Source organism: Diplotaxodon limnothrissa, linkage group LG8 (assembly GCF_057381915.1).
Source record: "Diplotaxodon limnothrissa isolate DT_005_m linkage group LG8, D_limnothrissa_male_GT1.1, whole genome shotgun sequence".
Taxonomy (NCBI): Eukaryota; Metazoa; Chordata; class Actinopteri; order Cichliformes; family Cichlidae; genus Diplotaxodon; species Diplotaxodon limnothrissa.
Window position 1 is genome coordinate 1,193,629 of NC_140603.1, and position 27,282 is coordinate 1,220,910.

At 45.1% G+C, this 27,282-nt stretch overlaps 3 protein-coding genes across 4 annotated transcripts; 2 read left to right on the forward strand and 1 right to left on the reverse strand.

Annotated features, from left to right (window-relative positions):
- The first annotated feature begins 3,369 nt into the window (after nucleotides 1–3,369).
- ube2d1b (ubiquitin-conjugating enzyme E2D 1b) lies at nucleotides 3,370–9,648 on the forward strand. The gene is made up of 7 exons (XM_085361146.1): nucleotides 3,370–3,551; nucleotides 4,679–4,742; nucleotides 5,424–5,455; nucleotides 5,731–5,808; nucleotides 7,892–7,997; nucleotides 8,192–8,285; nucleotides 8,375–9,648. The coding sequence occupies exons 1-7, from the start codon at nucleotides 3,528–3,530 to the stop codon at nucleotides 8,418–8,420; spliced, it is 444 nt and encodes a 147-aa protein (XP_085217272.1). The 5' UTR covers nucleotides 3,370–3,527; the 3' UTR covers nucleotides 8,421–9,648.
- Nucleotides 9,649–10,963: 1,315 nt separating this feature from the next.
- Nucleotides 10,964–17,577, forward strand: tfam (transcription factor A, mitochondrial). Its single transcript, XM_085361149.1, has 7 exons — nucleotides 10,964–11,198; nucleotides 12,083–12,225; nucleotides 14,537–14,607; nucleotides 15,168–15,317; nucleotides 15,549–15,644; nucleotides 16,234–16,290; nucleotides 16,375–17,577. The coding sequence occupies exons 1-7, from the start codon at nucleotides 11,116–11,118 to the stop codon at nucleotides 16,651–16,653; spliced, it is 879 nt and encodes a 292-aa protein (XP_085217275.1). The 5' UTR covers nucleotides 10,964–11,115; the 3' UTR covers nucleotides 16,654–17,577.
- Nucleotides 17,578–18,585: 1,008 nt separating this feature from the next.
- LOC146626094 (DNA-directed RNA polymerase III subunit RPC4) lies at nucleotides 18,586–26,832 on the reverse strand. Of its 2 annotated transcripts, none has more exons than XM_085361148.1 (8): nucleotides 26,207–26,832; nucleotides 25,146–25,192; nucleotides 24,920–25,074; nucleotides 24,707–24,825; nucleotides 23,922–24,018; nucleotides 23,135–23,406; nucleotides 22,064–22,213; nucleotides 18,586–18,861 (listed from the first exon to the last, which is right to left on the reverse strand). In XM_085361148.1, exons 1-8 carry the CDS (start codon nucleotides 26,384–26,386, stop codon nucleotides 18,721–18,723), a joined length of 1,161 nt encoding a protein of 386 aa, XP_085217274.1. In that variant the 5' UTR covers nucleotides 26,387–26,832; the 3' UTR covers nucleotides 18,586–18,720. The 2 variants fall into 2 exon arrangements, with proteins under 2 accessions (XP_085217274.1, XP_085217273.1); XM_085361147.1 differs by lacking the exon at nucleotides 18,586–18,861 and adding an exon at nucleotides 21,509–21,857.
- Nucleotides 26,833–27,282: the final 450 nt, after the last annotated feature.

The window sequence follows — 27,282 nt, forward strand, 5'->3', positions numbered from 1 at the left end:
ATCACCTCCGTCATCAAGAAAGCCCAGCAGAGGATGTACTTCCTGAGGCAGCTGAAGAAATTCAACCTGCCAACACGGACGATGATGCAGTTCTACACTGCAATCATCGAGTCCATCCTCACCTCCTCCATCACCGTGTGGTACGCTGGAGCCACTATCAGGGACAAACAGAGACTGCAGCGTGTTGTGCGCTCTGCTGAGAAGGTGATTGGCTGCAGACTCCCATCTCTGCAGGACCTGTACACCTCCAGGACATTGCGGCGTGCAGCTCGGATCTCAGCTGACCCTTCTCACCCTGGACACAGTCTGTTTGACCTGCTCCCCTCAGGCAGGAGGCTCCGGTCCATTCGCACCAGAACCTCTCGCCATAAGAACAGTTTCTTCCCCTCTGCTGTTGGACACATGAACAATAACCACATGACTGTACCCGCCACTAACACATGACCCTACGCTGTGTTCACTGCATCATTCCATGTTTGGCACTGATCACCACCTGCACTCATGTATATATCTTTCAACGTAGCACTCTTAATTCTTATTCTCATGTATATATCTCATGTATATCTCATGCACATATCTTTCCACGTAGCACTTTTAATTCTTATCCCTACTTTTATTTTTTTCCATGTCTATTTAAGTGCTATTTATGACAGCATGTTTGCACTGAAGCACCGCAGCAATTTCCTAATGTTGTAAACCTGCTCAACATTTGGCAATAAACCCCATTCTCATTCCATTCCCATTCTGAAATATCTGAGGGTTTAACATCGTCGCTGTCTTTCTTGAGAAAGAGATGGAAAAAGAGATTTTGTGCATCTTCCTGTATAATTTCAGAGGGTCCCAATCATGCTGACAATTACCCGTATCAGTTGGAAAGTTCATGTTATCACTGTAATTGGCCCCAAATTTCCTAAACATGAACATCCTAAACATTTCCTAAACAGTTTAAGAAATGCTGTCCAGGCCAGGCTCTTGGTAATGGCACCCTGAGAGTGTTTATGCTGTAGGCTTGCATAACGTCTCTAATTTAGCATCATTTCGTGTCTATCAACACAGAGGCCCAAGTGGGATTTATTCATCGGGTTCCTGTAACTTCAATATAAAAGATGACCCTTGTGTTCGCATATTAACTATTACACAGCGTCGAGGTTAAAGATGTTTTAACTAATATAGACTGAAGAGAAAGACTGAAGCAGTGAGTCAGTGCTAAATACTTGGTGAAGCCAGGCAGAAAGAAGATATTTGAGCATTACACACTATGGTGGCCTGCGGAGGAAGAACCCCCTTTGAACAGGGCGACCTTTGGCAGAACCAGGCTCAAGGGCAGCCATTAATGTCTTTCTACTGGCTGCTGGCCAGTCACAGGAGCATGTTCAGTGAGATTACCTAAATGTACCACCGAACCACACTCCAGCTCCTCCAGGCTGCAGAATTTACACCCTTTGGCACATCCTTTAACAAATAACAGTTTTACAGTTTAGAGTAAAATGTCATTCATATATATTTAATATCTGTAATATCTGGATATATATATTTGTAATTTTGTAATATATTGTATTATTTAATTGAGTTCAGTCAGTTCTTAATGTCTTGGAGTGACTGTGACCACATAATTTCCTCAGGGTTAATAAAGTATTCTGATTCTGACGACAGCAAAACACGAGGAAAATAAATCAAAGTAAATCAGGAAATGGTGAGAGAAGTGCAGGAAACACAGTCACAGACTGAACAAGAGTCCGGGGACACATGTCATAAATACAAACAGTAACCACAACCAAAATACAACAAGGTCTAAGGACACAGGACGCTAAGGTGTAAGGAAAATCTCCCCCAAAAGGCAAGAGCGAAACTAAAACGTTGATGCTTTATGTTTTTATTACAACGTGCTGATGTCAGCCTGCTATGGAAACATGTTATGTGTTGTACTGCTCTTTCCAAACCTTTCATACAATGTATCACTGATAAGTTTTTTTTAATGAAAAAAATTAACATAAAACCTACGTACTCATATCCCACGATGTCTAGAACTTTAGTGTGAAGTTCCATAAAGAAATCATGGGTAATACAGCGTTTGTGCTGTTTGAGGGTTCTACCAGCACACTACATTGGAAAATGATATCTTGAAAACTGTGGATGCTAGACTGCTAACAAACACACAAATGGAGCTGATTACACACTCCCTCCCTTCAGGGGGAGAATAAAAGGAAGAACAAAGCAACCCAACGGAGAACACCTGGTAATAAACAAGACTCCAATATAAAACCCTGGGACTGTTGTGATTTAACTATACAAAGAAATTCAAAGTGAAATCATTGCATCAAGACATCACTGGACACTTTATTAGATACACCTTTCTTATAATGGGTCAGACCTCCTTTTGCCTTCAGAGCTGCCTTAAATCTTTGCAGCATAGACTCATCAGGGTGCTGCAGCTATGGCGCGGCTGGAGATGGGTGCACATCCATGATGTGAATATTCCTCCACATGTCAGAGGTGTTCGGTTTGATCTGGGGACTGTTGGTGATTTTGAGTGAACACATTGTTATGTTCAAGAAACTATATTCATGTTTCAGAGGATTTGAGCTCACGGTTTGTTATCCTGCTTGACGAGCCAAGAGCCAAGACTGGTAAATTGCAGTCATAAAAGGAGGCACAGACAATGTTTTCTATTGTTCAAGTTCAGTGAGCCTGTAGCCTCAGTTTCCTGCTCTTACAGACGCTGCGCTTGGTGTGGTTTTCTGCTGCTGTAGGCCACTTTAAGGTTTGATCAGGTCTTCTGATGACCTGGTTTGTAAATGGTTGTGTGGGGAAAGTTCCAATAGATCAGCAGTTTTTGAAATACTAAGACCAGCCCATCTAACACCATCACCGTGCTTTTCTTTCTCATTCTGATGCTCGCTTTGAATTTCACCAGGTTGTCTCCATCATGTATACGTGCCTAAATACATTGGATTGTTATTCTATGATTCTATGATTAGCTGATTAGATGTTTGTGTTATGGAGAGGTGTACCTAATGAAATGTCCAGTGAGTGTATGTAAAGAAACGTCACCAAATGACAGTCCTCCACCAAATAAACTTTGTTTTAAATACATATTACATTTCATCACATGATGAAGGTGAAAGCCGTATATGGTTGGAACTGTGGGATGTTTCTGATTTCTGAACAACAAGAAAAACGAGTGTTCTTCTACCAGCAGCGACTTGTTCAGCTTGTAGTGGATTAAAAAGATGAAGCATTGAAAGGCAAGAACTAAAGGTACCTCAGATACTTCCTTAAGTATAGCAGTTAGGGTTATTTCTGAGATACAAGCATAGCGCACATTCAGAACTACATTTCCCGTGATCCACTTCGAGGGGACGACCGTAAACAGAAGAAAGCGGAAACAAAAGAGGTTTTTATAAAAACACAAACACGTCCCGGCTGTCGAAGTACTCAGGGAACAAACTACAACCATTGACTTGGCCAGCAATAATCCTACCAACACGAGCGAGGAGTGAGCACGGGAGCGGACTGCGTCAGTTAGCATGGCACTGAAAAGAATACAGAAGGTAAGTTTAACAAGCTAGCATTGGTTGCCAGCTAAAGATAGCACAGCAGAGGCTAACGATAGGATTTATTTTTCGCTAAAGGTGTATTCATACAGAACTTACACTCCCCCCGCTTTGAAACAACTCCGCTCAAACTTCGTCATATTTTTGATAATAATGGGGCCGCTGACATCTCTTCTAACGGACGAAGCAGGCTGACAAATCCAAAGTTTCATGCTAGCTCGCTAACAAATGACCAAAGAGCGTAGTTAGCTCATTAACTACCCTCTTTGTGCCCTCCATGTTAGCCTGTCTCTGTGTCAGAAGCTGTGTTGTCCAGCTTGTAGTGAGGGCTGGGACTGCGGTGACCAGGGAAGTTTGCACAGAGTTCATTTCGGTTCTCTGTAGTGTGGACTAGTTCACTTCCTTTGTGGACTGTTGAGGGCGCACGGAGAGGACTACCAGTCATAATGGAAAAGTGAAATAACACGTTAGACGAGCTTCTCGAAGGCTTGACAGGACTTATCAAATCAAATCAAATCAAATCACTTTTTATTGTCAAATCACATGTGCAGGCACACTGGCACAGCACATGCGAGTGAAATTCTTGTGTGCGAGCCCCACAAGCAACAGAGATGTGCAAACACAACAACACAAACGAGCAAAATACAAGAATGGCCAACCTGAAACTAATAAATATATGTACAATATATAATAGTGTATGCATTTCTGGATGTGTATACTAAATATTTTCCTGTGTGTGTGTGTGTGTGTGTGTGTGTATACACATTTTTACAAATTAAATAGTAAAAAAATAAAATAAAAATAATAATAATAATAATAAAATATATAAAATATACAGAGTTGAATATGTGCAAAACAAGTGGCATTTATATACAGTGTGGAGTGCATAATAACTACATACATATAACAGTGATGGTTTCTTTCGGTGGTCCGCACTGTCGAAACAAAGTCACACACAAGCACGCTTGCATTAACGGCCTAGTGGGGACTGTAGCGATACCTGGATGGTATTTGCCATTAATGACGGAAAAGATTTCTGCATTTGCAGCTGATTCACATTAAAACTGCCGTGTCACGTGATGTTCAGTCAAACCTCACAGACTGGTTTGTGTTATGTTGACCAGGAGCTGCAGGACCTGCAGAGAGACCCTCCCGCACAGTGCTCGGCTGGACCAGTGGGGGATGACAGTGAGTTCACATCCTGCATGTCGGCCTTGAGACTCTTCATAGTTCCTAAATGTCATTCTACGTTTTATCTTAACAATCTAAAGCAAAACATAAATAGTTTTCAAGAGGATTTATTTATTTATTTTTTGGTAGGGTCAGTTTTAAAAAAAGAGCGGTGGAAGAACGAGTCAAGTAGATATCAGAAGAAAATGTTTCATTTGGCTAAAGAAGGGTCCTAAAAGATTTACTAGGAAGTTCTGCAGAGACGTCAGACTAGCTTCTAGAAAGCCGGACCTCTGCCGAAGGCTGGAACTCCATCCTGATCGCCTGAAAGTGACTGTATGCCCTATGCTGTTTCACAGTGAGACACCCCAGGACTGGACTGTGTTGCTGTGTCTAGGACCAATTTAAAATTGAATGGACAGCCAGGGGTTCTCCAAAGGGTTAACTATGAGCTCCATAGGTTATCTTTTAACTGGGAAATGGGAGCGACGGCTGTTAGTCACCCTGTAATCAGCCAGTTAGAGTAAGGCTGATGACAAAGCACAGCTGTCTGTCTTTTGTGGACACAGTACACAGTGTGCACTGTGCTCTGTACACACAGCATGTGTAACGTGGTGGATGATGGCCTCTGAACATTGTGTTGGTTGAATGTACAGCTTGCGTTCTTATATGTGCCTCTGTTTTGTTTCTTGCTCCTAGTGTTTCACTGGCAGGCAACAATAATGGGCCCGGTGAGTGTCACGCTAAGCTTGCTTCTTCTCCTCTCATAATGTTTTCTGCACTAAATGCATCAGAAATAATGAGCACTGCTTTATTTATCCCATATTTGGGACATTTCTTTGTTACAGTGTTGAAATTATTCTCATATAGAAAAATAAATAAATATAGACAAATGAGAAGTGGTGCCAACCGGTTTGTTCATCTGGGCTGAAGGTGACGGGAGCGAGCCGACTGATTCCACCTGAATCGTTTCACTGTTGTGTTGACAGAAGTGTTTTTTTGTCAGGGTGACAGTCCGTACCAAGGAGGAGTTTTCTTTCTCACAATTCACTTTCCTACTGACTACCCGTTCAAGCCACCAAAGGTAAGAGCCCCAAGCTTTTCTCCTGCCATGCTGCTAGATCTCCTGTCTCACAGAGCTGACAACTTGCATCACTGTGCCACATTTCATACATACACAGCAGCACATCCACACGGCCGCCTCTTAACCACTTATCCATTTTAAGGTCATACGAGGCAGGAAAGGAAGTGAGATGGTGTGAGGGGCAGAGTACACCCTGGACGGGTCACTAGTCTGTCACACAGCTAGTCTAGGGTCACCAGTTCAGGGTAACTGTGCAAACACACACAGGAAGAAGCACAAACACTGTGTTTGGTGGGAAGATTGTATAACCTACCTTACATATTGTACACATGTGTTATTCAGTCAGAGTTACTGGAGGGCGGTGGCGGCCTGCTTGGAAGACAAACTGTTCACTTTTGTCCTGAGACATTTCTGTCCTACTAGGAGTGGTCTCTCCTGGACACGTGTACCAGGCTCACTGGCTGATTTGATAAGTAAATAAGGGCGTGTGTTTTGGAAAAATGTTGCTCACTGCTCCAGCAGAGTTGAGACTGGGAGGATCGGTGGCCCACGGTGGCTGCACACCTGAATAAAGCTCTTTAAGCAGGTTTTCCACACATGAACTAATCCTGATGCCAAAAGAAAAGTCTGACAAACAAAAAGACTAAACTTAACCTGGGATAGCAAGTGTGGCTTTTAAATCAAACAGGAAGTGACTGAAGTGCAGGCTTTAAGCTTTCATTTCATTTCATTTATTTATTCATTTTCAGGCACAACAAATACCTATATTGAACATAAAATACACAAAACAAAAAACAAAACTTGCCTGAAAAAGGAGTGGGACGAAGAAAACTTATTAAATCCCACCCCTATACTCACTCATCAACAAAAAAAACCAATAAACTTCCCGCAGCTACGCCCATCATTGCATACAGACCCATCAACAGCCCCGGGCACATACAAGCATCTAAGCGGCAGCTCGCAACCAACAATTAGAGCCTTCATAACTGAATACAGAATATATAAATTATAAATTGCATTACCACAGGTAACAGGCAGTAATAACTACAAGTAACAAACACACATACATATACATACATATATATCTACACACACAAGTACATATATGTACATACATACGCACACTTTATTTTTTATTTTTTGGAATCCATACCAGCAATGGTAAGAGGACAGACATTACAGAGCACACTAAAAGCATCATTGAGTATACTGTGACCAGACCAACTGTTTGTAGAGAAATTTAAATCTATGAATATTTTTGCATTGTTTCAGTTGTAAACTCAGACTGTTCCAGATTTTCACACCACATACAGACACACAAAAGCCTTTACGGGTTGTTCGAGTTCTGGGTAATTTGAATTCTCCAAAGCCTCTCACATTATAAACCTTTTCTCGAATTTCAAATCTAGTTTGTAAATTTGCCGGTAAAAGTTTAGTAAAAGCTTTATACAAAATTATGGATGTATTGTAATTAACCAGATCCTGGAATTTAAGTAACTTTGCCTGAAGAAAGAATTTGTGAGTATGATCTAGATAACCAGCCTTGTGAATAATACGCAGTGCTCGTTTCTGTACTGTGTGTTTAATTCAAAAGGTTTAACAAAAGTTTGACATTAACAGGATCCCAGGATGTCTCCTGGTCTTTAACTGCTCTGCTTGTTTGTGTGTCTGTGTGCATGTACGTTTGCCGTCAGGAAATGAACAGCTGCTGTGCTTGAGTTTGTCACTTCATGGTCCACTTACTGTTGAGCCTCTGAAAGTCGAGCCTGTGATTTTCAAACAGATAATGTAACATTGTTGTTCAGCCCACTGAATCAAAGCTGAAAGTCTGCACTGCAAATTTGATTTAAATCCACGACGGTGCCCAGACTCCACACAGCAAGACGTGTTGTGTGTCGCTGTCACGATGTCATGGTGGGTCGTGGACGTTACAGGCTTGGGTTACTTTGGAAACGGTATCCTGCTCTTTCATTGGTAGTTGCTTCAGTCGTCTTGACGATGAGGAAGGTGTCACTCAGGACCTGCTCACTTCAGTTATTCCACTCGCTGAATGTTACTAACGTCATTCATTTTTTTAATCCAGGTAGCATTTACAACAAAGATTTATCACCCAAATATAAACAGCAACGGCAGCATCTGCTTGGACATCCTGCGGTCACAGTGGTCTCCAGCACTGACGGTGTCTAAAGGTAATCAGATGTGTGTGTCGTCTGTATTTTAAAAAGTGACATTATGGATCGTATGATTAGGGCCGAGGAACCTCCCTTTGCTCCCACACAGCGTCACGTCTGCCCCATGTTAACTGAAGTGTGTCGTTTCTACACACTCGACAATGAAACTGTCCTCAGTTCACTGACGGGATCCTTTCACCTGTTTTTTGCAGTTTTATTGTCCATATGTTCATTGCTGTGTGATCCAAACCCAGATGACCCCTTGGTGCCTGACATAGCTCACATCTACAAGAACGACAAAGACAAGTGAATACACACACGCGCGCATGCTAACGTCTTTAGTAAAGCGAGTGTGTCTGATGGTGTCATCGATTTGTGTCTTTTTCTCTTCTCAGATACAACAAACTAGCAAAAGAATGGACCCAGAAGTACGCCATGTGAAGAAGATGAGCACAGCGCAAAAACGACAGGCTGACATTTAGTTTCTTTCTTTTCCCATCTGTTTTTTAAAGTCAACACGCACTGAAATTATAGTACGAACTCATGAAATAATCCTACTTAACTTCCACCAAACTGAACTGTTGTCATCGTTATTAATCCGAGGCCGATAACATCTACATTACTTTGGGGGGTTGTTTTTGTTTTTCCTGAAAAGAAGCCGGACTCGGAGCAGGCCACAGCCTGCCTGTGCGCACTCAGTGGATACTTGGGCATTTTTAACGTTTGGCATGTTATTATTGCACCACGGACGGTTCATTTGTGACATTCATGATTATTACAGATTGTTTTCTTTCCTTTTTAAGTACAAGTATAAAATGAGAGGACAGAAATGCCACCAGATGCCAAACGGGAACAAGCCCACGTCAGCTGTGCTGTGAACGGAGATCAGAAGGGCCGCAGCAGGACGTCTTAGCTCGACTCCTGTGTTACTTTACCTAACAATACTTTTGTGTTCCTTACATTATTACTGTAACTGTTGCTGTGTTGATCCAGTCCAGTTGGACACAGCCAATTAAGGCTAATACTTCATTGGCTGCAGAGAGGAGAGATGATGAGGGACAGCGTGGAGCTGCTGGCTGTGAGCACAGCCAGCTGAGGCTGTGCCTGATGTGTGGTTGTTGTTGGCTGCTTCTTTGTCTGAGCTGATGGTGCTGTGGATCTTTCCAGGTTACTACTGAAATCATTCAGTTAGCTGTTCTGACAGTAAGCAGCAGCATGCTGTTGGACACCGACCTATTAGCATGTGAGCACCGATAGCAGGACAGTCGCGTCATGTCTCCTTCCTGTCTAATTGTCCCTTACAGCCTCTGTAGACGAACCCCTGGTACAGATCACACAGAATGTAATGCACAGTGTGAGACGATGCAGAAGTATTGCAAAGAAATGCAAATCCCTTTTCTGTAATACAGGAAAAAGTCCTGGAAAACTTTGGAGCACGAGCTTCAGGCGGCTCCGTCATCCACCTTTCTGCTTCGCGCATCAGCAGCCAGGAAGAAACACTGAAGGCTGAATGTGAAATATGTATGGCCCTCCAACAGACAACAGTACTGACTGATACTAATGTTCTCTTTGCGTCTTTGTGCTGGCTTACGGAGGAGTCTTGATGTCGGTGTAGCAGACCAAGTTGATTGAAATGAAACAATGTACTGTGGCAGTGGTCCTGAAAATGGGAGCGACTTCTTATGTGTTGCTGTTTTCTTCTATTGTTGTTGTTATTATTATTGTTATTATTATTGACAACACCTATATTGTATTCAGTCTGTTTGGAATGATTTTTTCTATTTGAACTCAGATTGGAGTCATCACAGTGTAAAGCTCTCATTAAAATGATGTGCTCTTGTCCCCTGATCGTAGCTGTGACGTTGGATTTCCACAGGTACAACAATCAGGCCTTCAGCCCAGTGAGAAGCTTTTTTACACTGTCCTCATTAAGCTGCACTCCATCGTAACAAAGGCTAAAGACCCTGCTTTTTGTTCCTGTGTAAAGTTTTCTACCTGTGTCTCTGAGGCCCATGTGGCACATTTTGTACTGGATTAAAGAATAGTACCGTTACTATCATGACATGATTGTGTAACTCTGCTTTATGTTGACACGAGCAACACACTTTGTATGTGGTGCTCTTATTGCACTTTGACTGCGCTGTGTGCTGGCAGTGTTACATGAAACTAGAGAATATAGAAGCACAGTCAAACATACTGTGCAAAAGTCTTAAGCCAACATCTGTCTCTTTATATTTTGCTGGGAAACGGGAGAAACTGCACTTTTTCCCCTCCAACTTTATTTCAACAGAAACTTTTAACGAGCATAACACAACACAATGGGTTTTACAATTGTACTGCAAAATTATAACACAGAGGAAGAGTATGTCTAATTAAACAAAAAGGATAGAAATACAGATGCAAAGAGGAAAAACGGGACTGAATAATTCAATAAATTAAAATGTTACAAATATTAATGGTTTTTAAAGCTTTCTTATTGTGAGAGGAACACAGAGTTGTGTTTCTCTCCTGAAAGTGGAGAAGTTACATTTATGTGGTGTTTGATTAATGAGGTGAAAAGCACGACAGTCTCACTAAAGTCAGAGTCACCAAACACGTCCCGGGACTCATTCAGATCAGATGCTGTTAGAGATCAAACGACATGTAAAACCTCAGTAAATGTTTCTATATCGCTCTTATATTTTAACAGGGTTAAATCAACAGCAGCTTAAACCAAATCTCCTTTTGAAACCACACTCGTCATAAACAACCATCGAGCCCTCGGAACACTAGGCGGAAACGGAAGTGACGTACAAGCACACCGCCGTTTCGTCTAAATTCAAAATGAACATCAGATGACTTCAGATGTCTTAAAGTTGTTTTGACCACGTTGTCTTTGAGTCTGTTTGTGCTTTAAAGCTGATTTGCTGCTTTGTTGGAAGTAAAGCTTCAACACAGGAAGTTAAAAAAAAACAGTTGACCTTTTCCCACAATCCACCGGGAGAGAGTGAAGGCGCGTTTTGTTGGTAGACAGTTGGTGGTGCGTGTCCGTGGGCTCCCTGGGTTCCAGCGCTATCACAGCGTCGCCTGAGCACAGAGACAACGCGTCTGCTCTTCGCTCCCCTGTTTGCGGACTTTCGCGCTGATTCCCGCCGACATGGCTCCGTACTTGCTGACAGCAGGTGTTAGCCTGCTGGCTAAGTCCTTCAGTGTGCTCTCCTGCACTGGCTCTCTGGCAAGGTAGCTATGTGTTGCATTAGCTAGCTGCAGAGACACTGCAGTCTGCTGTGTGAAACTCCCTGAACATCGTGTTTTAGAACAGTGAGTGTTGGTGATGGTAGCATACGTAAGCGTAGCATGAAGCAGCCGTAAATATAAACATGGCCTTCGGTTCTTGGTACTGTTGGTAAACAGAAAAGCAGACATCTTGTAAGAGTTCCCGTTTGCTGTCAGTGCTTTGAAGCTTCGTTAGCTGCTCTGTGCTCTTCATATCCGACAGGAAACGCAGTGTAGCTGCAGCTCACACATAGCAGCGCTGCAGTGTTTGCAGGCTAATGCTGACTGTCTTCTTTCAACGCGGACAGTAAAGTGTCACCCAGTTAGCAGTGTGCTGTGTGAACAAGCACACTGTGCGGTCAGACATGCACTGACAGTCATGATGAGTAGAAATGGGGCGGGGCGATCGTGGCTTAAGAGTTGGGAGTTCGCCTTGTAATCGGAAGGTTGCCGGTTCGAGCCCCGGCTTGGACAGTCTCGGTCGTTGTGTCCTTGGGCAAGACACTTCACCCGTTGCCTACTGGTGGTGGTCAGAGGGCCCGGTGGCGCCAGTGTCCGGCAGCCTCGCCTCTGTCAGTGCGCCCCAGGGTGGCTGTGGCTACAATGTAGCTGCCATCACCAGTGTGTGACTGTGTGTGTGAATGGGTGGATGACAGGATATGTAAAGCGCTTTGGGGTCCTTAGGGACTAGTAAAGCGCTATATAAATACAGGCCATTTACCAAATGTTCCTCACAGATCTCAGGCATGAGTTAGAGTCCAGCTCTGAACCCTGAAATACTCCATGTGGAATAAAGCGTGATGGAGAGGAGAGAGATGGCTGTTCTCATGTATGTTGCCTCCCTGCAGGTGTACCAGCGTGCTGCCCTCTGCATTCTTCAGCCCAGTGAAGTTTCTGACCTCCGAGGCCCGCTCCCCTCCAAAGAGACCTCTGAACGGATACATGAGATATGTTCAGCAACAGAAGCCGCTCATGGCCAGACAGAACCCAGGTATGCACTGTCACACTGCAGGCTGGTCAGCCTGAATGAGCAGACGTGTAAACATTCAGACAGGAAAAGGTTTGAACCTCGTGTATATGAAAGCAGTTAAATGGCAGTGATGGGCTGAGGCTTTAAGACACTACTCTTTGTATTTTGCTACAGAAAATGAATATAGATGTGGCGATTTATTAAAACGTGCAGTCTACATGGACATAAAGTATATATGGCTGCTTTTACGGACACACTGCACACCATGTGCATATATGCCATTGCTATGGTTAATGGCTCCTTGGCAATCACCCTGTTAGTTTGGAAGTAATGTTTCATGCCTGGTGTATGTAGATGCAATGCTGGTTAATCCCCTGAGCGAGGCCTCTCTGTGCCTGAATACTTCACAGGTCAGAGTTAAAAGTTGAAAATGCTACAGCAAAGGCAGTGAAAATGAATAAGAAATCCAGAAACAGAAAGAAACGAGGGATGGCTTCAGGCGTTTGCACAGTCCTTCCGACAACACATACATACATATACATACAGAAATGAATCAAGCACCGGCATGCAGCACAGCGTGGATAAAGATAACACATGGGGCCAGGTTGGCGGCTGGATGGGATGGAAACAGCAGCCATGATGGCGTCCAGAATTTCTCCCACAGTCGTGTTGTAGGTATGACGGTGGTGAAGCAGAGGGGGGAGAGGAGAGCCTGTGCACACTTCTGTGGGCGCATGGAAGTGCATCCATGCTTCCTAAAATATCAGTGAGAAGAATCAGCGGCTCGGCTCCAGCAGCTGGTTGTGATTTGTTGCCGCAGGGTGTTTGGCAGTGAGGAGCACCACAGCACTGACCTGATCAGTCCAAAGAAGAGCACGAGGATTGTCCAGTAACACACAGACCATGTTGTCTAGGGCTGCTCGATTAATCGAATTTTAATCACGATTACGATCTGGGCTTTCAACGATCATTAAAAATGACTGAGCCGATTATTAGCCCCTCCCTCATTTATCCGCGACACCTTAAAGGCCGGTCCGTGAAAATATTGTCGGGCGCAAAAAAGGTTGGAGACCGCTGATTAAGAGGACCCGAGGGAAGCTCGGAAAGCTAAGCAGAAGTTATTTGGAGAGGAGAGTGACTGCCGCTGGTTGAAAAGAGAGGTAAAAAACAACTTCAGTGGTGTTGCACACTATTTTATATTATTTTTTAAAGTCATTGTTAACCCTTTAAAGCCGGTCAGAGCAGCACGCTCCATTTTGTGTAGCTATTTTTAAATCCCTTTTTATGCAATTTTTGCAAAGCTATGTGTGGAAGGAAACTGTGACCGAGGACAAGCTGATGGCATCAGATGTAAGTACAACTCCTCCGGTTTCATATGCAAAATAAATTATTGCGCTAGCTTACACGGTTCAGGTTCTACAGGGATTTAAAAATAGTTACACAAAACGGAGCGTGCTGCTCTGACCGGCTTTAAAGGGTTAACAATAACAATGTGTTGAATAATGACTTTAAAAAAGTGCAAATGTTTGCAATATAAGAAATAAATGAAAAATGTAAACATCTGTTTAGTGAACTTTGCAGTGTTGCTCTGTGCTGCAGCTACGACACCGTAGCAAAGTTTACACACTGTGTCTACTTGATCCACGTCTGACTGAACCCATAATGTTTCCAACCACTGAAGCTTTTTACCTCTTTTCAGCCAACAGCAGTCACTCTCCTCTCCAAATAACTTCTGCTGAGCTTTCCGAGCTTCCCTCGGGTCCTCTTAATTGTTGTGACACGTGTTCGAAATGCAGAGAGGTGCGCTCGATTTGCCACACGGAGCAGCGCGAGAGTAAAGCACGAGGGAGGGGCTGATAATCGGCTCAGTCATTTTTAATGATCGTTGAAAGCCCAGATCGTAATCGAGATTAAAATTCGATTAATTGAGCAGCCCTAGTGTTGTCTTGGACAACAATGGAAAACTAAACTGTGAATTGTGGCTAATTGTCAGAGTCTGGGTGTGTAGAGTAGACCGGGCCCACACTGGCAGATGTTACTTTCAGTGACTTTTTCTAACAACCATGAAAACGAGGTTATGAAGATTGTTGTGCTGCACTTTGTTGCCTTTAAAGGCCAAAGTCCCTTTCAGTGCAGAGCTGTAGATGTAACACGGGTGTCTGTCAGCTGCCCGGCTCGGCCCTCTCTCCCAGATCTGTATGAACAGTTTGTGAATGAGCCTGTGTGGCTGCAGCAGCTCTGTGAGACACTCTAGATCAGTCACAGTTTCTCTGTCCTTCCTCTAGTGATGCATTTTTGTTGTCATTAAACATTTCCTCATTATTTTCTTCAGAAATCAAAGCAGTGGATCTGATTAAGACGATTGCCCAGCAGTGGAGATCACTGAGCCCAGAACAGAAACAGGTATCTCATTTCTGTGTGTGTATAAACTGTAGGGGTGCAACAGTTCACCAGATCTATGGTTGGGCCGTAGCATCACGGGTTGTGGTCGTGGACTACACGTCACACACGACAATGTTTAAAGTCGTTTCCTTAAATTCCTCTGAAGTACATTGATAGTCATTCTCTACATCTTAACTAAAAGAATACATTTTCTTGATCGTCATCCAGAACTTTTGGGCCTGTTTAGAATATAAAGCCTGAAGTTTATACTGTATTTATACATTTACTGTGATTCTTCCAAACATTTTCTCATTAAATAAAACAGGAAGATGTGAAGAACATCAAAGGCATAAAGTGAAAAGTAGACTCGAGTGACCTGAGCGGGTCGGGCTTTTCTCACGAGCCGTTGCATCCCTAATAAACTGCTTCGGTAGCTCGAGGCGGGCACGTGCAACTGTGATAAATGAAAATATGCTTCTGTCAGGTTGTGTTTGTCGCACACAGGTAACAATAGCACGGCGTTACCAGCGGTGAAAGTGGAAAAGTCCTCTCTGTTGTGACCCGAGTCTTTTGTTTGGTAGCCGTTTCAGGAAGCTTCTCTCCGGGCCCGGGAACAGTTCAAGGTGGATCTAGAGCGCTATCAAGCCCAGCTGACTCCTGCACAGCTGCAGCAACAAGCCCAGGAGAAAAGGCAGAGGAGGGCCAAGAGGAAGGCCATCCGCAAGAAGAGGGTAAGAAAGACAGAAAGGACCAGAGCAGGCTGGTTTTTATCTCCTGTGCACTCATCGTGGGTTTGCTGGGTTGGTAGTTCAATCCTTAGCTTCTCCTGTTCAAACTCTCTAAGGCACTGAATGTGAACTGTGCAGAGTTTTACTGTGTGTGTGTGTGTGTGTGTGTGTGTGTGTGTGTGTGTGTGTGTGTGTGTGCGCGTGTGTGTGCGCGCGCGTGCACGTGTTTTCCAGGAGTTGACAAACCTGGGGAAGCCCAAACGTCCTCGCTCTCCTTTCAACATCTTCATGTCGGAGCACTTTGAGGAGGCTAAAGGAATTACGTCTCAGGTCAGGAAGTACACGTGCACTGATCCAGGGTCAGTGTGACCCTGATTTAAAAACCTGCAACAGGTATCAGAGTTTCAGTGTTTGGTGTTTATGCCAGCACGCTGGCGCGGCACAATGACTAATGATGTGTAGTGAAGTCAGCCGGTGGGACGTTACCCCGGCAGCTTCTCTCCGTCTGTCACGTTTGATGTTTGCTGGGAAGCTTCTCTTGCACTTTACAGTAACACCACGTAACATCAGCTCCTGTAAGATGGTGTGAGGAGCAGGAGGCGCTAGTGTGAGCGGAAAAAAGATTAGCACCAGTACAAATGAGGTCATTTTATATGACGATGGTATGGATGCGTTTTCCATATCAGCAAACACACAGAGCCAGAGTTTCTGACATGAAGTGCACCTGCAGAAACTGGACTAAATGGAAATGCCAGTTTGAGATGGAATACAGATTCAGGTGAAACTGGAGCAGCTGTCAGGGTGCTGATGCAGCACCCTGACAGCTGCTCCAGTCATTTCTCTTGTTCTGTGTTGGTCAGCAGCTAAGCAGACACTGCAGGGTTGTTTTGGCCAATAGTTGCTCCTGTCGTTGTTTCAGGCTAAGATGAAGTCGCTGTTGGAGGACTGGAGGAATCTCTTCAGCCATCAGAAACAGGTCGGCAACACGCACCTTTCATCCTTGTAGCTGGAATGCTAATGAGTGCTGTCGGGTCTTCTGACATTTGTATTTGTGCCACAGGTCTACACGCAGCTCGCTGAGGATGACAAGATTCGCTACAAGAATGAGATGAAGTCGTGGGAGGACCACATGGTGGAGATCGGAAGAGAAGACCTGATCCGAGAGCGGACCCTGTCTACCAAGAAGAAACCTGCTGCAAGAGCCAAGAAGGCAACAAAGAAGATAACAAAGAAGGCTAAAACTGTGAAGAAAGCCACGGGAACGTCAAAACCCTCCAAGAAGACCACAAAAAGCAGATCGGCGAAAACTGTCAGCCCGCCGTCCACCAAGAAGACATAAGACGCGTCCAGAGGAGGTGACAGGAGCTGTGATGGCTCGGGCGGAGCTCGGCCTCGCTTTTCTCTGACTTGAAAGTCAGCTGTCTCAGCTGACAGGACAGAACTTTGATAACCTTCAGACAGATCCGCATCATTGATGTCTCCAGATAAACCGCGATGGCAGCATTTGTAAAAAAGGTACCTGTGAGTTTGAGTCCTTCCCTGTGATGCAGACTCACTCCTCCAGGCTTAGATGGAGTAGTAAAATACCAAGTTTGACTTTAAAAGTGTGAGAGCCAAATGAAGCAAGCCTGTTGGCGTCGGAGCGCTGACGTGTACCGCTGTGGTGTTGACAGGAACAAACGGGTTCCTGTTGCCGTCCTAGAACACCTGCAGGATTAATGTGGGCTGCATTTTTTACTTCAACACATCCACACAAAATCCTGCAACAATGAATGAGTCTGAATGTGTCCTGTAAGGTCCACTGATTCTACCTGAACCTGACATAAATCCATACTTGGTGCTGGTGAGTGTGCAGCTTTAAACGCAGCGCTCCGGGCGGTCCCACATTTCCTCTTGAGATCAGAGCACCGCTGTTCACATGCAAGAAACCTGACTGAATTTTAGTGTCATTACTGTCACGCCTGTTGCTTCAGTAGCAACTTTAACGTGTGTCCGTGACCCTGAATGAAACCAGCTGCTTTACACTCTGTACTCGGCTAACGTCCGGTAACATTTGGTCTGTTCTGTTATTATGAAGAGCATAGTGTAGTACTGATAGCTGCTTTGTGTTGTAGAGTGCACAGGTCTCTGTGCTGCCATGTTCATCCTGCTTTATTATGTCTTTCCTTGTATGGTGTTTTTTTTCCTCAGTAAACCTTCATATACAGTTTTCTTCTACATGGCCTGAAATGATTCTGCATGTGTGCATGAAGCCCCCAGTGTCAGGCAGGATACAACATGTCAGCCGTATGACGACGAGGTGTTTCAGTGATCTGTGTTACTGACTTCACCTTTCAGGGCTTTGTGGTTCTTTGTGTGACACATTCATGCAACATTTGAAGTTTCTGGCTCAAGACATGCGTCGAACAAATGAGGAACGCTGTGACTGACGATGACCTGCTGTCCTGACAGGCTGCTTGTTCTTCAGCTCGTTTCCTGAAACGCTGTTACGTTCGTGGCCGAGGGGTAAATCGAAAGTAAGAGCCAAAACAGCGCTTTTCAAAATGCTATGCAGCCATTTATTGACGTCAGCAGTGAGCAATGCCAAAATAACAAACAAAGCTCTAACGGTCCCCAAGCTTCCCTGTCAAATAAAAGTCAACCAAAAACAGTTTATATAAAGTTTTACTTTGACAAACAGACCTGGGTTCAACAGAAAGGCTTCTCGCTCCGACCAGGCTGCTGCACTGGACTACATACACACATGTACAGTGGACGGGTTACAAATGACCTCATTTACGAAGGTCAATGTCCTAGCACCAGACACAAATCAGCTGATACTAATATACCAGCTGGCCACGTGTTCAGTCAGACACTCAAAGCAACACTCAGTAACAGGCTGTTGGGTGGAGGAGAGAGGGCCAGGTGGTGTCATCTGGTGGTTAAGTACTTGTTGTTGAATCCAACCACTCAGCAGGCACTGGTCCCCATTAAGACACACCCATGTGTCTGAGACCCACAGCCATCCTCTGGTGGGAGGAGTCTGTCACACATCCTGGGTCATTGCAGAAGCTGCTCTTTAAATGGGAAAAACCCTGTGGTGACATTTTTACTACAGCTCAGCATCCAGATACTGTACTGCTGCATCAGGCCTTGTGTCAGCCCGTGTGAGTGACACACTATGACGGTCCTTGTGGTCAGCAGGCTGATGGTTCATGGCCCATTTTACTGCGCTGATATCTTCATCCCAGAGAGGGAAACGTCTGTGTTTTAAAAAGATTCATTTCAAAGACTTCACATGATTTAAACACAGATGCATGTTACCTTGATGGTGACTCTCAGCAGTGTACCCTCAGACTGTTCTTCCCAACACATTTACTGCAGTTTCTCCTCCTACAGTGTCTACGGGTCACCTGCAGGGAGACCCTCAGGGGCCCGGAGGCTGCTGTGATGCAGCTTGGCCCAGTAAAGCCTGGAAGTCCGGAGATAAAACCAGTTTGTGATGGACGTTTCCCAGCACCATCATATCTCCAGTCCGCCCATCACACAGACGCACAGACACCAGTTGCTGCAGAAAGAGGGAGAGATGGCGTGTGAATAGGCAGTGACGTAATGAATGGTTGTTTTCCTTCACCGTGGACGCCCGTGTGTTGCTGTCAGTGCTGCTCCTCAGCCTCTGAGCAGATACAGTGGCTTGCTGTATTACGCACACGCCACTTTGCAGTTATTTATTTGTAACACATGTTTGGAATCACGTATGATTTTCGTTCCACTTCTCACGTGTGCACCACTTTGTGTTGGCCTTTCACCTGGAATTCCAATAAAATGTGACAAAATGTGGGAAAGTTCAAGAGAGCCGAACACTTTTGCAAGCCACTGTATGTTCTCTGAATGTGGCAACCTTCTTCAGAAGAAGCATCAAAGGGTGTGTACTGGAAGGTTTCAGATAATAATCAACTGTACTGAAGGACATGAGGTTTGTGAGAAGTATTTTAAATATCAGTGAAATGTTTCCTGTCTTCAGCTTTGACAGTAGGGCCAACGTTCACTAAGAACACCGTGAGACGCCTGAAGCTGATCCTTCCTCGTGTGGCAGCTCGACTGATATCATTCAGCCAAGGCTCGGGGTTTGGTCTAACGTGTAGAGAAGGACGCCCCACCGAGGATGACACAGACTGATCACATCCTTTCAAAAGGGTTGAACTTTGATCCCAGCCACAGAAACAACAACGCTACAGCTGTAGAAGCAGAGCAGCAATGCAAAGCCAGCATCCAACATCAGCATGGACGAGAGGGAGGCACTCACATCACTTAGTAATGACAACAACATTGTGACAAAGCAGAGGAGCAGTTGCAATGCTCTCCATTTGCCCCATATGTGTTTACCTTTTTTTGCACATTGTACACATTATTCTGTTTCTATGTATTTGCTATGATTTGCTATTTGTCAAGTAACATTGCTTCACTCACTATCCCGGGTTTGTTTGTGGAAGCGTTTTGTTGCCGGCAAATCAAACATTCTGCAAATTAAGACAAATACTCAGTTACATGTTTCTTTATACTTTATTATGTTACAGATTAAGTCATTTGTTCATACTTACTCTGTTTGTCTTTTCAGTCTTCATGAGGGTCAGGCGTGGGGAAACGCCCACCTGGCATTTCCTCATTTTAAAGTCCTGATGATGTCACACATGACATCAGCAGATCAAACCAAGTGGAGGGGTTTGTTTTTCCAGAGAGATGCTTCCTTTTGTTTGTGTTAAGGTTTAAAGGGATTTGTTGAATGTTTTTCCTTTCGTTAACACTGCCATTTAGTTGTGTAAATGTGCATATTAGAAGTGTGTAGAGGTTTTGTGTTTTTCGATCATCTGGGTAGAGTTTTAGATCCCTCAGTTGAGTGAGTGGTACTGGCTGGGCAATTGGAAGGAAATTGATGGCCCTATTTAAAGCCAGTCTCTACCAGATGCAGCAGAGAGCAGAGGTGAGCTGTGTCACCAGAGCCATGTTATGTTAATAGAGTTTATTTGGGGAGGAAGTTTTGTTAAGTTACATTAAATTAAGTTCACTGTAAATAAATTGCTCACCTTGGAAACCTGAACTGTCGGCATAGTCTGCTTCCCTACCACCTTCCTTGACGTTCGAGTCTGACTACTTCACAAACATCAACATCCTTCCAGTAGACAAGGGTAGGTGCACAGTTCTGCTAGACCAGAAAGACTAACAGGAGAAAATCTACTTATGAGCCCCAGGAAGCATTCGGATCAGTATTTAAGGTCTGACCCTCGTCACTGAATGGAGCACAACCTGGGTGTCAACACAGAGCCATGCAGACATACACTCATCCCCCCTCCCCTTCCAAACGCCTCCGATGCTTACGGTGGCTCAAAGGGGAGCAGCACATATGCTGCAGGCCCGGATGTGCTGTCTACACGGCTCTCTCCTTTTACTCATCCCTGTTGCTTGTCATGTGTTTCTATGGTGTATTAAGAGCTTTTCATGTGCTATGCGCTGAGGTGATTTTTTTCTGTTCTCAAACTGACCTCCCTGTTGGAGCTCAGTCTGGGGGGGGTTCTTTTTCCTCCTTGTCCTTCCTCATGTTGTGCATTTTTCCATTGTTCGGTTCTGGGTCGCTGCTCGTGCTGCTGACCGGCCAGCTACCTACCTGTCTCCCCAATGTGATGTTTGTGTATGGCATGTACGGTCGGCACGGTCAGTCTCTTAATTGCCCCTGGGGGATAAATAAAGTCTTCTGAATCTGAACACCATCCCCACAGAGACAGCAGCAGGGAGGAACATCAGGTCAACAAGGCCCTGAGTAAACGTGGACATCTGTCAAAGCTGGAGGCAGGGCTGCAACAATTCATCAACATCCATGATACTGACTATAAAAACTTGTCGACGTGTCATACGTGTTTTTATAACTGTAATACACTACAGGCAGCTATGGGGCAGTATCACCTATACTGTCTGCCAAGACTGCATTTAATACCAACGAAGAAGAACACAGTGCGACCGGCAAAGCAGGAGGACGGAAGAAAACGGAAACTGAGATTTTAAAAAATGTGAAAGCATTTCACAGAAAGCAAAGTTAAATGCAAACTGTGCAAAGCAGAGCCAGCCGTGCACGGCTGGAGCTGTGACGTCACCATTTCACTTTTGTTAGCTAATGTGACAGTAAACCATTAAGCAGGAGTAGTTACAGTCTCCTAGTCCGCCCCCACCCCAGCATTCATATTGGTGAATGTGAGGAAGGTGGTGCACCTGTTCCAGCTAACATTAACCATAACCATATAGGAGAGTTAGACGTGTACATCCAGGTGGACGAGGTGGGAGACGCTCCCCGACACTTAGCCAAGTCTCTGTTACAAACAGAAAGTAGAGGTCATGGAGGAAGTGGAGGCATTTAGATTTATTCACACGAGATCTCTCATTAACCAGACACTGGCCAAACTGGATGAGCAACCCTCCCCATTCATCCAGAGGACGCCTCACCAGCTCGTGGTCCCCGGTGTCTGCAGCTTTTGGTGTTTGTAACTCACAAATTATACTGCAAAGGTCACATGACTGAAACAATAATAAAAATGTCTAAACCTGCTGTAATACTATGTAAAACTAAAGGTAGTGTCATATTATCCTTTTGTTTATTTGAACTTTTTTTGGTGGGAAATTTGAGCATCATATGTAATCCATGACCACACAGGTCTGACAGATCTGCTTACACTAGTTAATGATTGCAATGCAAAAATAATGTTAGAACACAAACGCGTTACCTGCAGGAAGGAGAATGCAGCTCCCTCTGAGACGTCCATGATGATGTCACCCAGCTTCAGCTCCACCTTTCCTGACTTCCTGATCTGCAGCTTACCCAGAAATCCTTCTGGGAACTGCGAGAGCACAGGACAGCCCTCTTTCACTGCACTCTGAGTGCACACACACACACACGCACACACACACACACACACACACTCTTTAGAAGCAGTTACAACAGTCCACTGTGCTTCAGTGAGGCTTGACGATGCAGACCACAGATCACGTGATGGTGTTTCAGGCTGAGTGTTTCCTGTGCAGTGGGTAAAATGCGAAGTCAAAGCCACGCGTGAGATGTTAGGAGCCCTGGTGTCTGAACCTGACTGTGGCTGATTTGGGGATTCTGAATTAGACATCGGTGTGGATGTGCGTGTAACAGCTTGTTGTGTTAGTACTGTTATGAGTTGGTGACCTATGCAGGGAGTACGCTGCAGCTTGTTTATGTTTTTATGGTCTGCAGGGCAGCGTCCTGCTGGGGGTAGCTGCTGCTGCCTTGGAGGGCAGCGCTGGGTCCACAACAATCTTTATGTGGGTAGCACGGATGAAGCGTTGTTTCAGCCGCTTCCAAAACACCTGAGAATGAACGAGGACGTGCAACAAAATCCAAAGGGAGGATTTTAGTCCTGGAATCTGTTCCACAAATCAGTGAATTTCGCCAGCAGCTGCTTTACATAATTTTGTAAAATTAAATTAACATAGCATAACATAAATATCTGTGATGAGAGAGGTGTTCACCGCCTCTGTGCTGCAGGAAACACTTGTACAGCTGTCAGGCAGAAACACTGCTGAGCTCTAGGTTTGACCTCACTGGCACAGCTTAGCTGTTTCTGTCAGCGACCGTTAACTAAGGACGTCTGCAGGAAGAGGACTGCATGCTGTACCACTGTATTAGGCTGGAAGCAGAAGATGCAAACAAAAATGGCCGAGGAGCTTATGGATAGATGCAAACAAAGCTTTCAGGGCTGATGTTAGGAATCACGCTCAAACATCTGGATGGGTCAGTCCTTTAACATGTGTTTATCCCGTCTACTCACTTTTGCTTGAAGATGTGGAGTCCTCTTCACTTCATGCTTGCCCTCCTTTGTTGCAGGCATCTCTGCTGCAGGCCCAGGAGCCAGGTCGACCTTCGCTCCAGACGCTCTGCCTGGCATGCAGTCGGGCAGCTGCATGAAGAAGAGCTCCTCCCTGCCGGACAGGCTGAGATCCTGCAGCAGTTCTACCAGCGACGGCTGCTCTGATTTAGGCCGCTCGGTCCTGCTGGTCCCTGCACAGGACTGAGGTCTGAACACAGTGGGCCTCTCTGGACCTGCCATCACAACACAGAGTGATCACTACTCACAGACAGACATGCAGGAGCTCAGTGAGGACACTGTCTGTCATCCACCACATCACTCAGTGCAAAGTCAGTGAGCTCTGCTACTCTGCTGCCTGCCTTCATGAAGGCCTCCACCTTCAGCAGCTCTGCAAAGGGTAGCTCATCTTTCCCTCTGCTGCCCACGCAGGTCCCTTCAGCTCCTCCTTTTTTAACTTCCCTTTGCTTTACCCTCATTCATCAGGTCAGCGTGACTATTTAGTGATAACAGATCATAGATCTTCATACATCTACATCTCCTCGTGACTGATCACACCATCTTTGATTAAGAATCATTACTTTCCATTTATCATTCATTGACTGACACATTTCCTGCACGTCTTACCAAACATGGCACATTAACAGTCACGTTATTGTTGAAGTGGAAACAGCAGAGCCTAAACTCTGACGTCAGTGCTGTGACTGAGTGAACTGCTTGTGACGCTGTGCAGCGTGGGAGGTTTTCTCACGTGTCCTGGAGGTCAGAGTGCGACTGCTGGACTGACACAGAGGCAGCTGGATGGGCTTCAGCTTTGCATCATTCCTCAGACCCGGATCATCGATGAACTGTAGGTACAGATGCATAACATTAGTTTCCCAATGGTCAGCTGATTATCAGCTGACTGTCATGAAACACTGCACTCACTCGCAGGCCGACGGTCAGTGGTGCAAACTCTTACAGCATTAAACTGTCTGAACACTGCTCACACACATAAACCTGCTCTGCGGATCAGCTGATGGTGTTACAGACACCTGCTGCCAACAGGGAGGTTGGAGAGTGCCCTCTGGTGGACAAACGATGCAACCTTAACGCTCATAATGTGCTTCCTTGTGTGACGTTTTTTGTTTCCATTTACCGGCCGTTACCAACACATCTGCAAATGTGACCTGCCAATACATCAGGTGAAGCACTGAGGCAAAGGTCCTGCTGACCTGCAGCTGAGGGTCGATCCATAAAGATGAAAAGTGGAGCTCTTTGCATCTGTTGGGTTCTTTTAATCTTTTGGTGTCTGTGACGCACACGACTGCATCGGTGCGCTTTCACTGCACATGCATGAACAGGAGGAGGAGGGGGAGAGTTCATACCCTCACACCTTTTTACTTGTTGTAATATGTCAAAACAATGATTTCCAAGTCAATGTGAACACGTTCCAGAATAAACACGAGAAGTGAGAACAGCTAACGTTTATGGGCTCCTGACTACAGTTTTAATTCATCTTTAAAGCTTCACAGGAACGAAACAGGAAGCACTCACATCATCTCGCTGAAGTTTACTGAGTATCTCGTCTTCCTCTTCCTCCTTTGTCTCTTTCTTGAGCAGTTTGCAGACAGGAGAGGTGGCAGACTCCTGCAGGTGTGTAGCACCATGCCAGCCTGTAGGCAGAAGCACTGATTGAGTGTGATGAAGAGGAAATGCAGTCTGGAGAAAGACATCCAACAGAATGAGAAGAGGGCTGTGGGTGTGCACCTGTTTTGCGCACGCTGTCAGCAGGACCCTGTTCAAAGATGGAGTGGGACTGGATGGTCTGAGGCCGCTCCTTCCTCCTCCCTCTGCTCTCTCTCCTCCGCTCATTCCTATCTCTTCTCTCCTTTTTCGGAGCCACGTGGATCTCCTCCTTTAGCCTACAGGTGTTCAGGATCATTAAATGACACAGTGCATACACAGATGAAATTCTCATACTGTCGTCACTCACTCGTCTTTACTCTTCCTCACGGCGTGGACGTTAGGCTCAAAGGTTTTCTGTTGGTACAAACCAGGAGAGAAAAGAAACACGTATGTCCTCATTAGGATTCAAACGAGGTGTGAATGCTTTTCTACTCAACTACATGGATATTATTATGAATTATAAACCTTACTTTTAAAACCTGACCAGGAGTTAACAGGCATCAAAGCAAGAATGTGAGCTGTAGCGCTGACCCTGACCTCTTTCCCTGTTTCTATCAAATCCTGCATTAAAAAAAACAGAAAAACTTCCTTTAACTCCCAAACTGACCAAGCTGCAGTCACTGTCCTGACTGCTACTGTCTGCAAATGTTCACAGTGCTAAGTTAGCATTTAAATAACACCTTTAACATACATGTCTCTGTATTTATATATGTGATATATTTCTATTTCTGCTTACATCCTTTTGTAACTTCTGTCGGTGCTGTGCTCCTGGAAACAGAATTTCCCAGAGGAAGCCACCCGAGGGATTAATAAAGTTTCATCTAATCTAATTTAATCTAACTTGTTTCTTCTCTGCCTTCATCTGCTTCACATCCATGGCCCATTCAGAGCCCCTGACGAACCTAACTCACATGTTTTGTATTTACACTGTTGTATACTTGTTGGTTTATCTGGAACTGTGAGCGTGTGATCATGTTTGTACACAAACGAGCAATTTGTTCCAGTATATATAACACAAACATCTCTATATGAGTAAGTAAACACAAACGAATTTTATACAGCAACTGCGTGCAGATACAGAAACACAAATCAGAATGAACAAATGTGTGCAGGGTTGTTATAGCCTGAGTATTAGTGTTACTGTAACACGTGATCAGGGGGCGGGGCTTGGCTGAGTGGACTGTAGGAGAGACACAACATGCCACATGACCACCGAGTCCCCCCATCAGATGTCTGCAGAGAGAAGCCCGTGAACGTGTCAGCAGACTTATGACCCCGGGATTACACTCACGGGACTGTGCTTTATTATTTCCACTTCACGCAAAATAAGCACGCGGCATTATTAACACCGGGGCTGTGCTAGGTTACCTTAGTCTTTTTGAAGCCTCCCCCCAGCGTCAGGTCCCGGGTTCTGAGGGACGTCAGTCTTCCAGGCGGAGGTGGGGAGGTCAGAGTCCTGACCCGGGCCGCGAGTGCTCTCCCCAGCCCAGCCCCGCTGCTCGGGGAGGAGAAGCCGGGAACACTTGCTGCATCCCCGGAGTCGCTCATGTCGCGATACCTGCTGTGCTTCCTCTCAGTATTTTTAATGCGTGTCCGTTCAGCTGTTTCTCACGCAGGTCTGTTAATAAACGACGGCTTTTATTTTGAAAATAGGGCTGTTAAAATCCGGTATTTGTTAGCCGAGCGCCCACAGCTCATGCCCCACTGGTCCCTCGGTGTGCCTCAGAACTAGTTTGTTTCACTGAGGTAACAGTGATCCTTAGCGGGGCTCCTCTAAGCTAAATAGCAGCTCGTTCCCCTCCGTGTTGTTTCCACGCGCCATATCGCAGCAGGAAGTTAATCCAATCTGGTTGCAAACGCAACACCGTCTGCCGCGGTTACTGGGTCGCGGTGATGATAAACAGTGTACTGCGTGCAGATGTCCTCTCAGCCGTAACCGACGGAGTGTCCTGTCGGTGGATGCAAAATAAATCAATTGCAAACAACGGTGCCAACAAAGCACGACGCACTTACTGCACGAAGGCGCTGAAACGGCTGCAACACCGCTTTGCTTTTGCCGCCTGCTGTATTTGTCCCGGTTAAACGGCTCTAATTTCCTTCCGCAGTTCGCTGCTATTGTTCTCAAGCAGCACTACACCGGAGCCACCACAAGATGGCGCTGTCTGCGTAGCCACGAAATGTGACGCATGTCAGTTTCTTTACGGAAGCAGTGGGTCATGGTGCCATTTAGTGAAAGTGGTTAATATATTTTTCACGAGTTATTTTTATAAATATGTTTATATTTATGATATGCTATACAAAAATGACCAGAGATGGTCTTTCCCTCCTTGACTCCGCCCTCAAACCAGCGTTCCTCCCGGTCCAGGATGTTACATCCTCATCACTGAACGAGTGTCCACTGGCCTGTAGGTGTAAATAGGCTGCAGAGTCCTGGCCTGACGAGG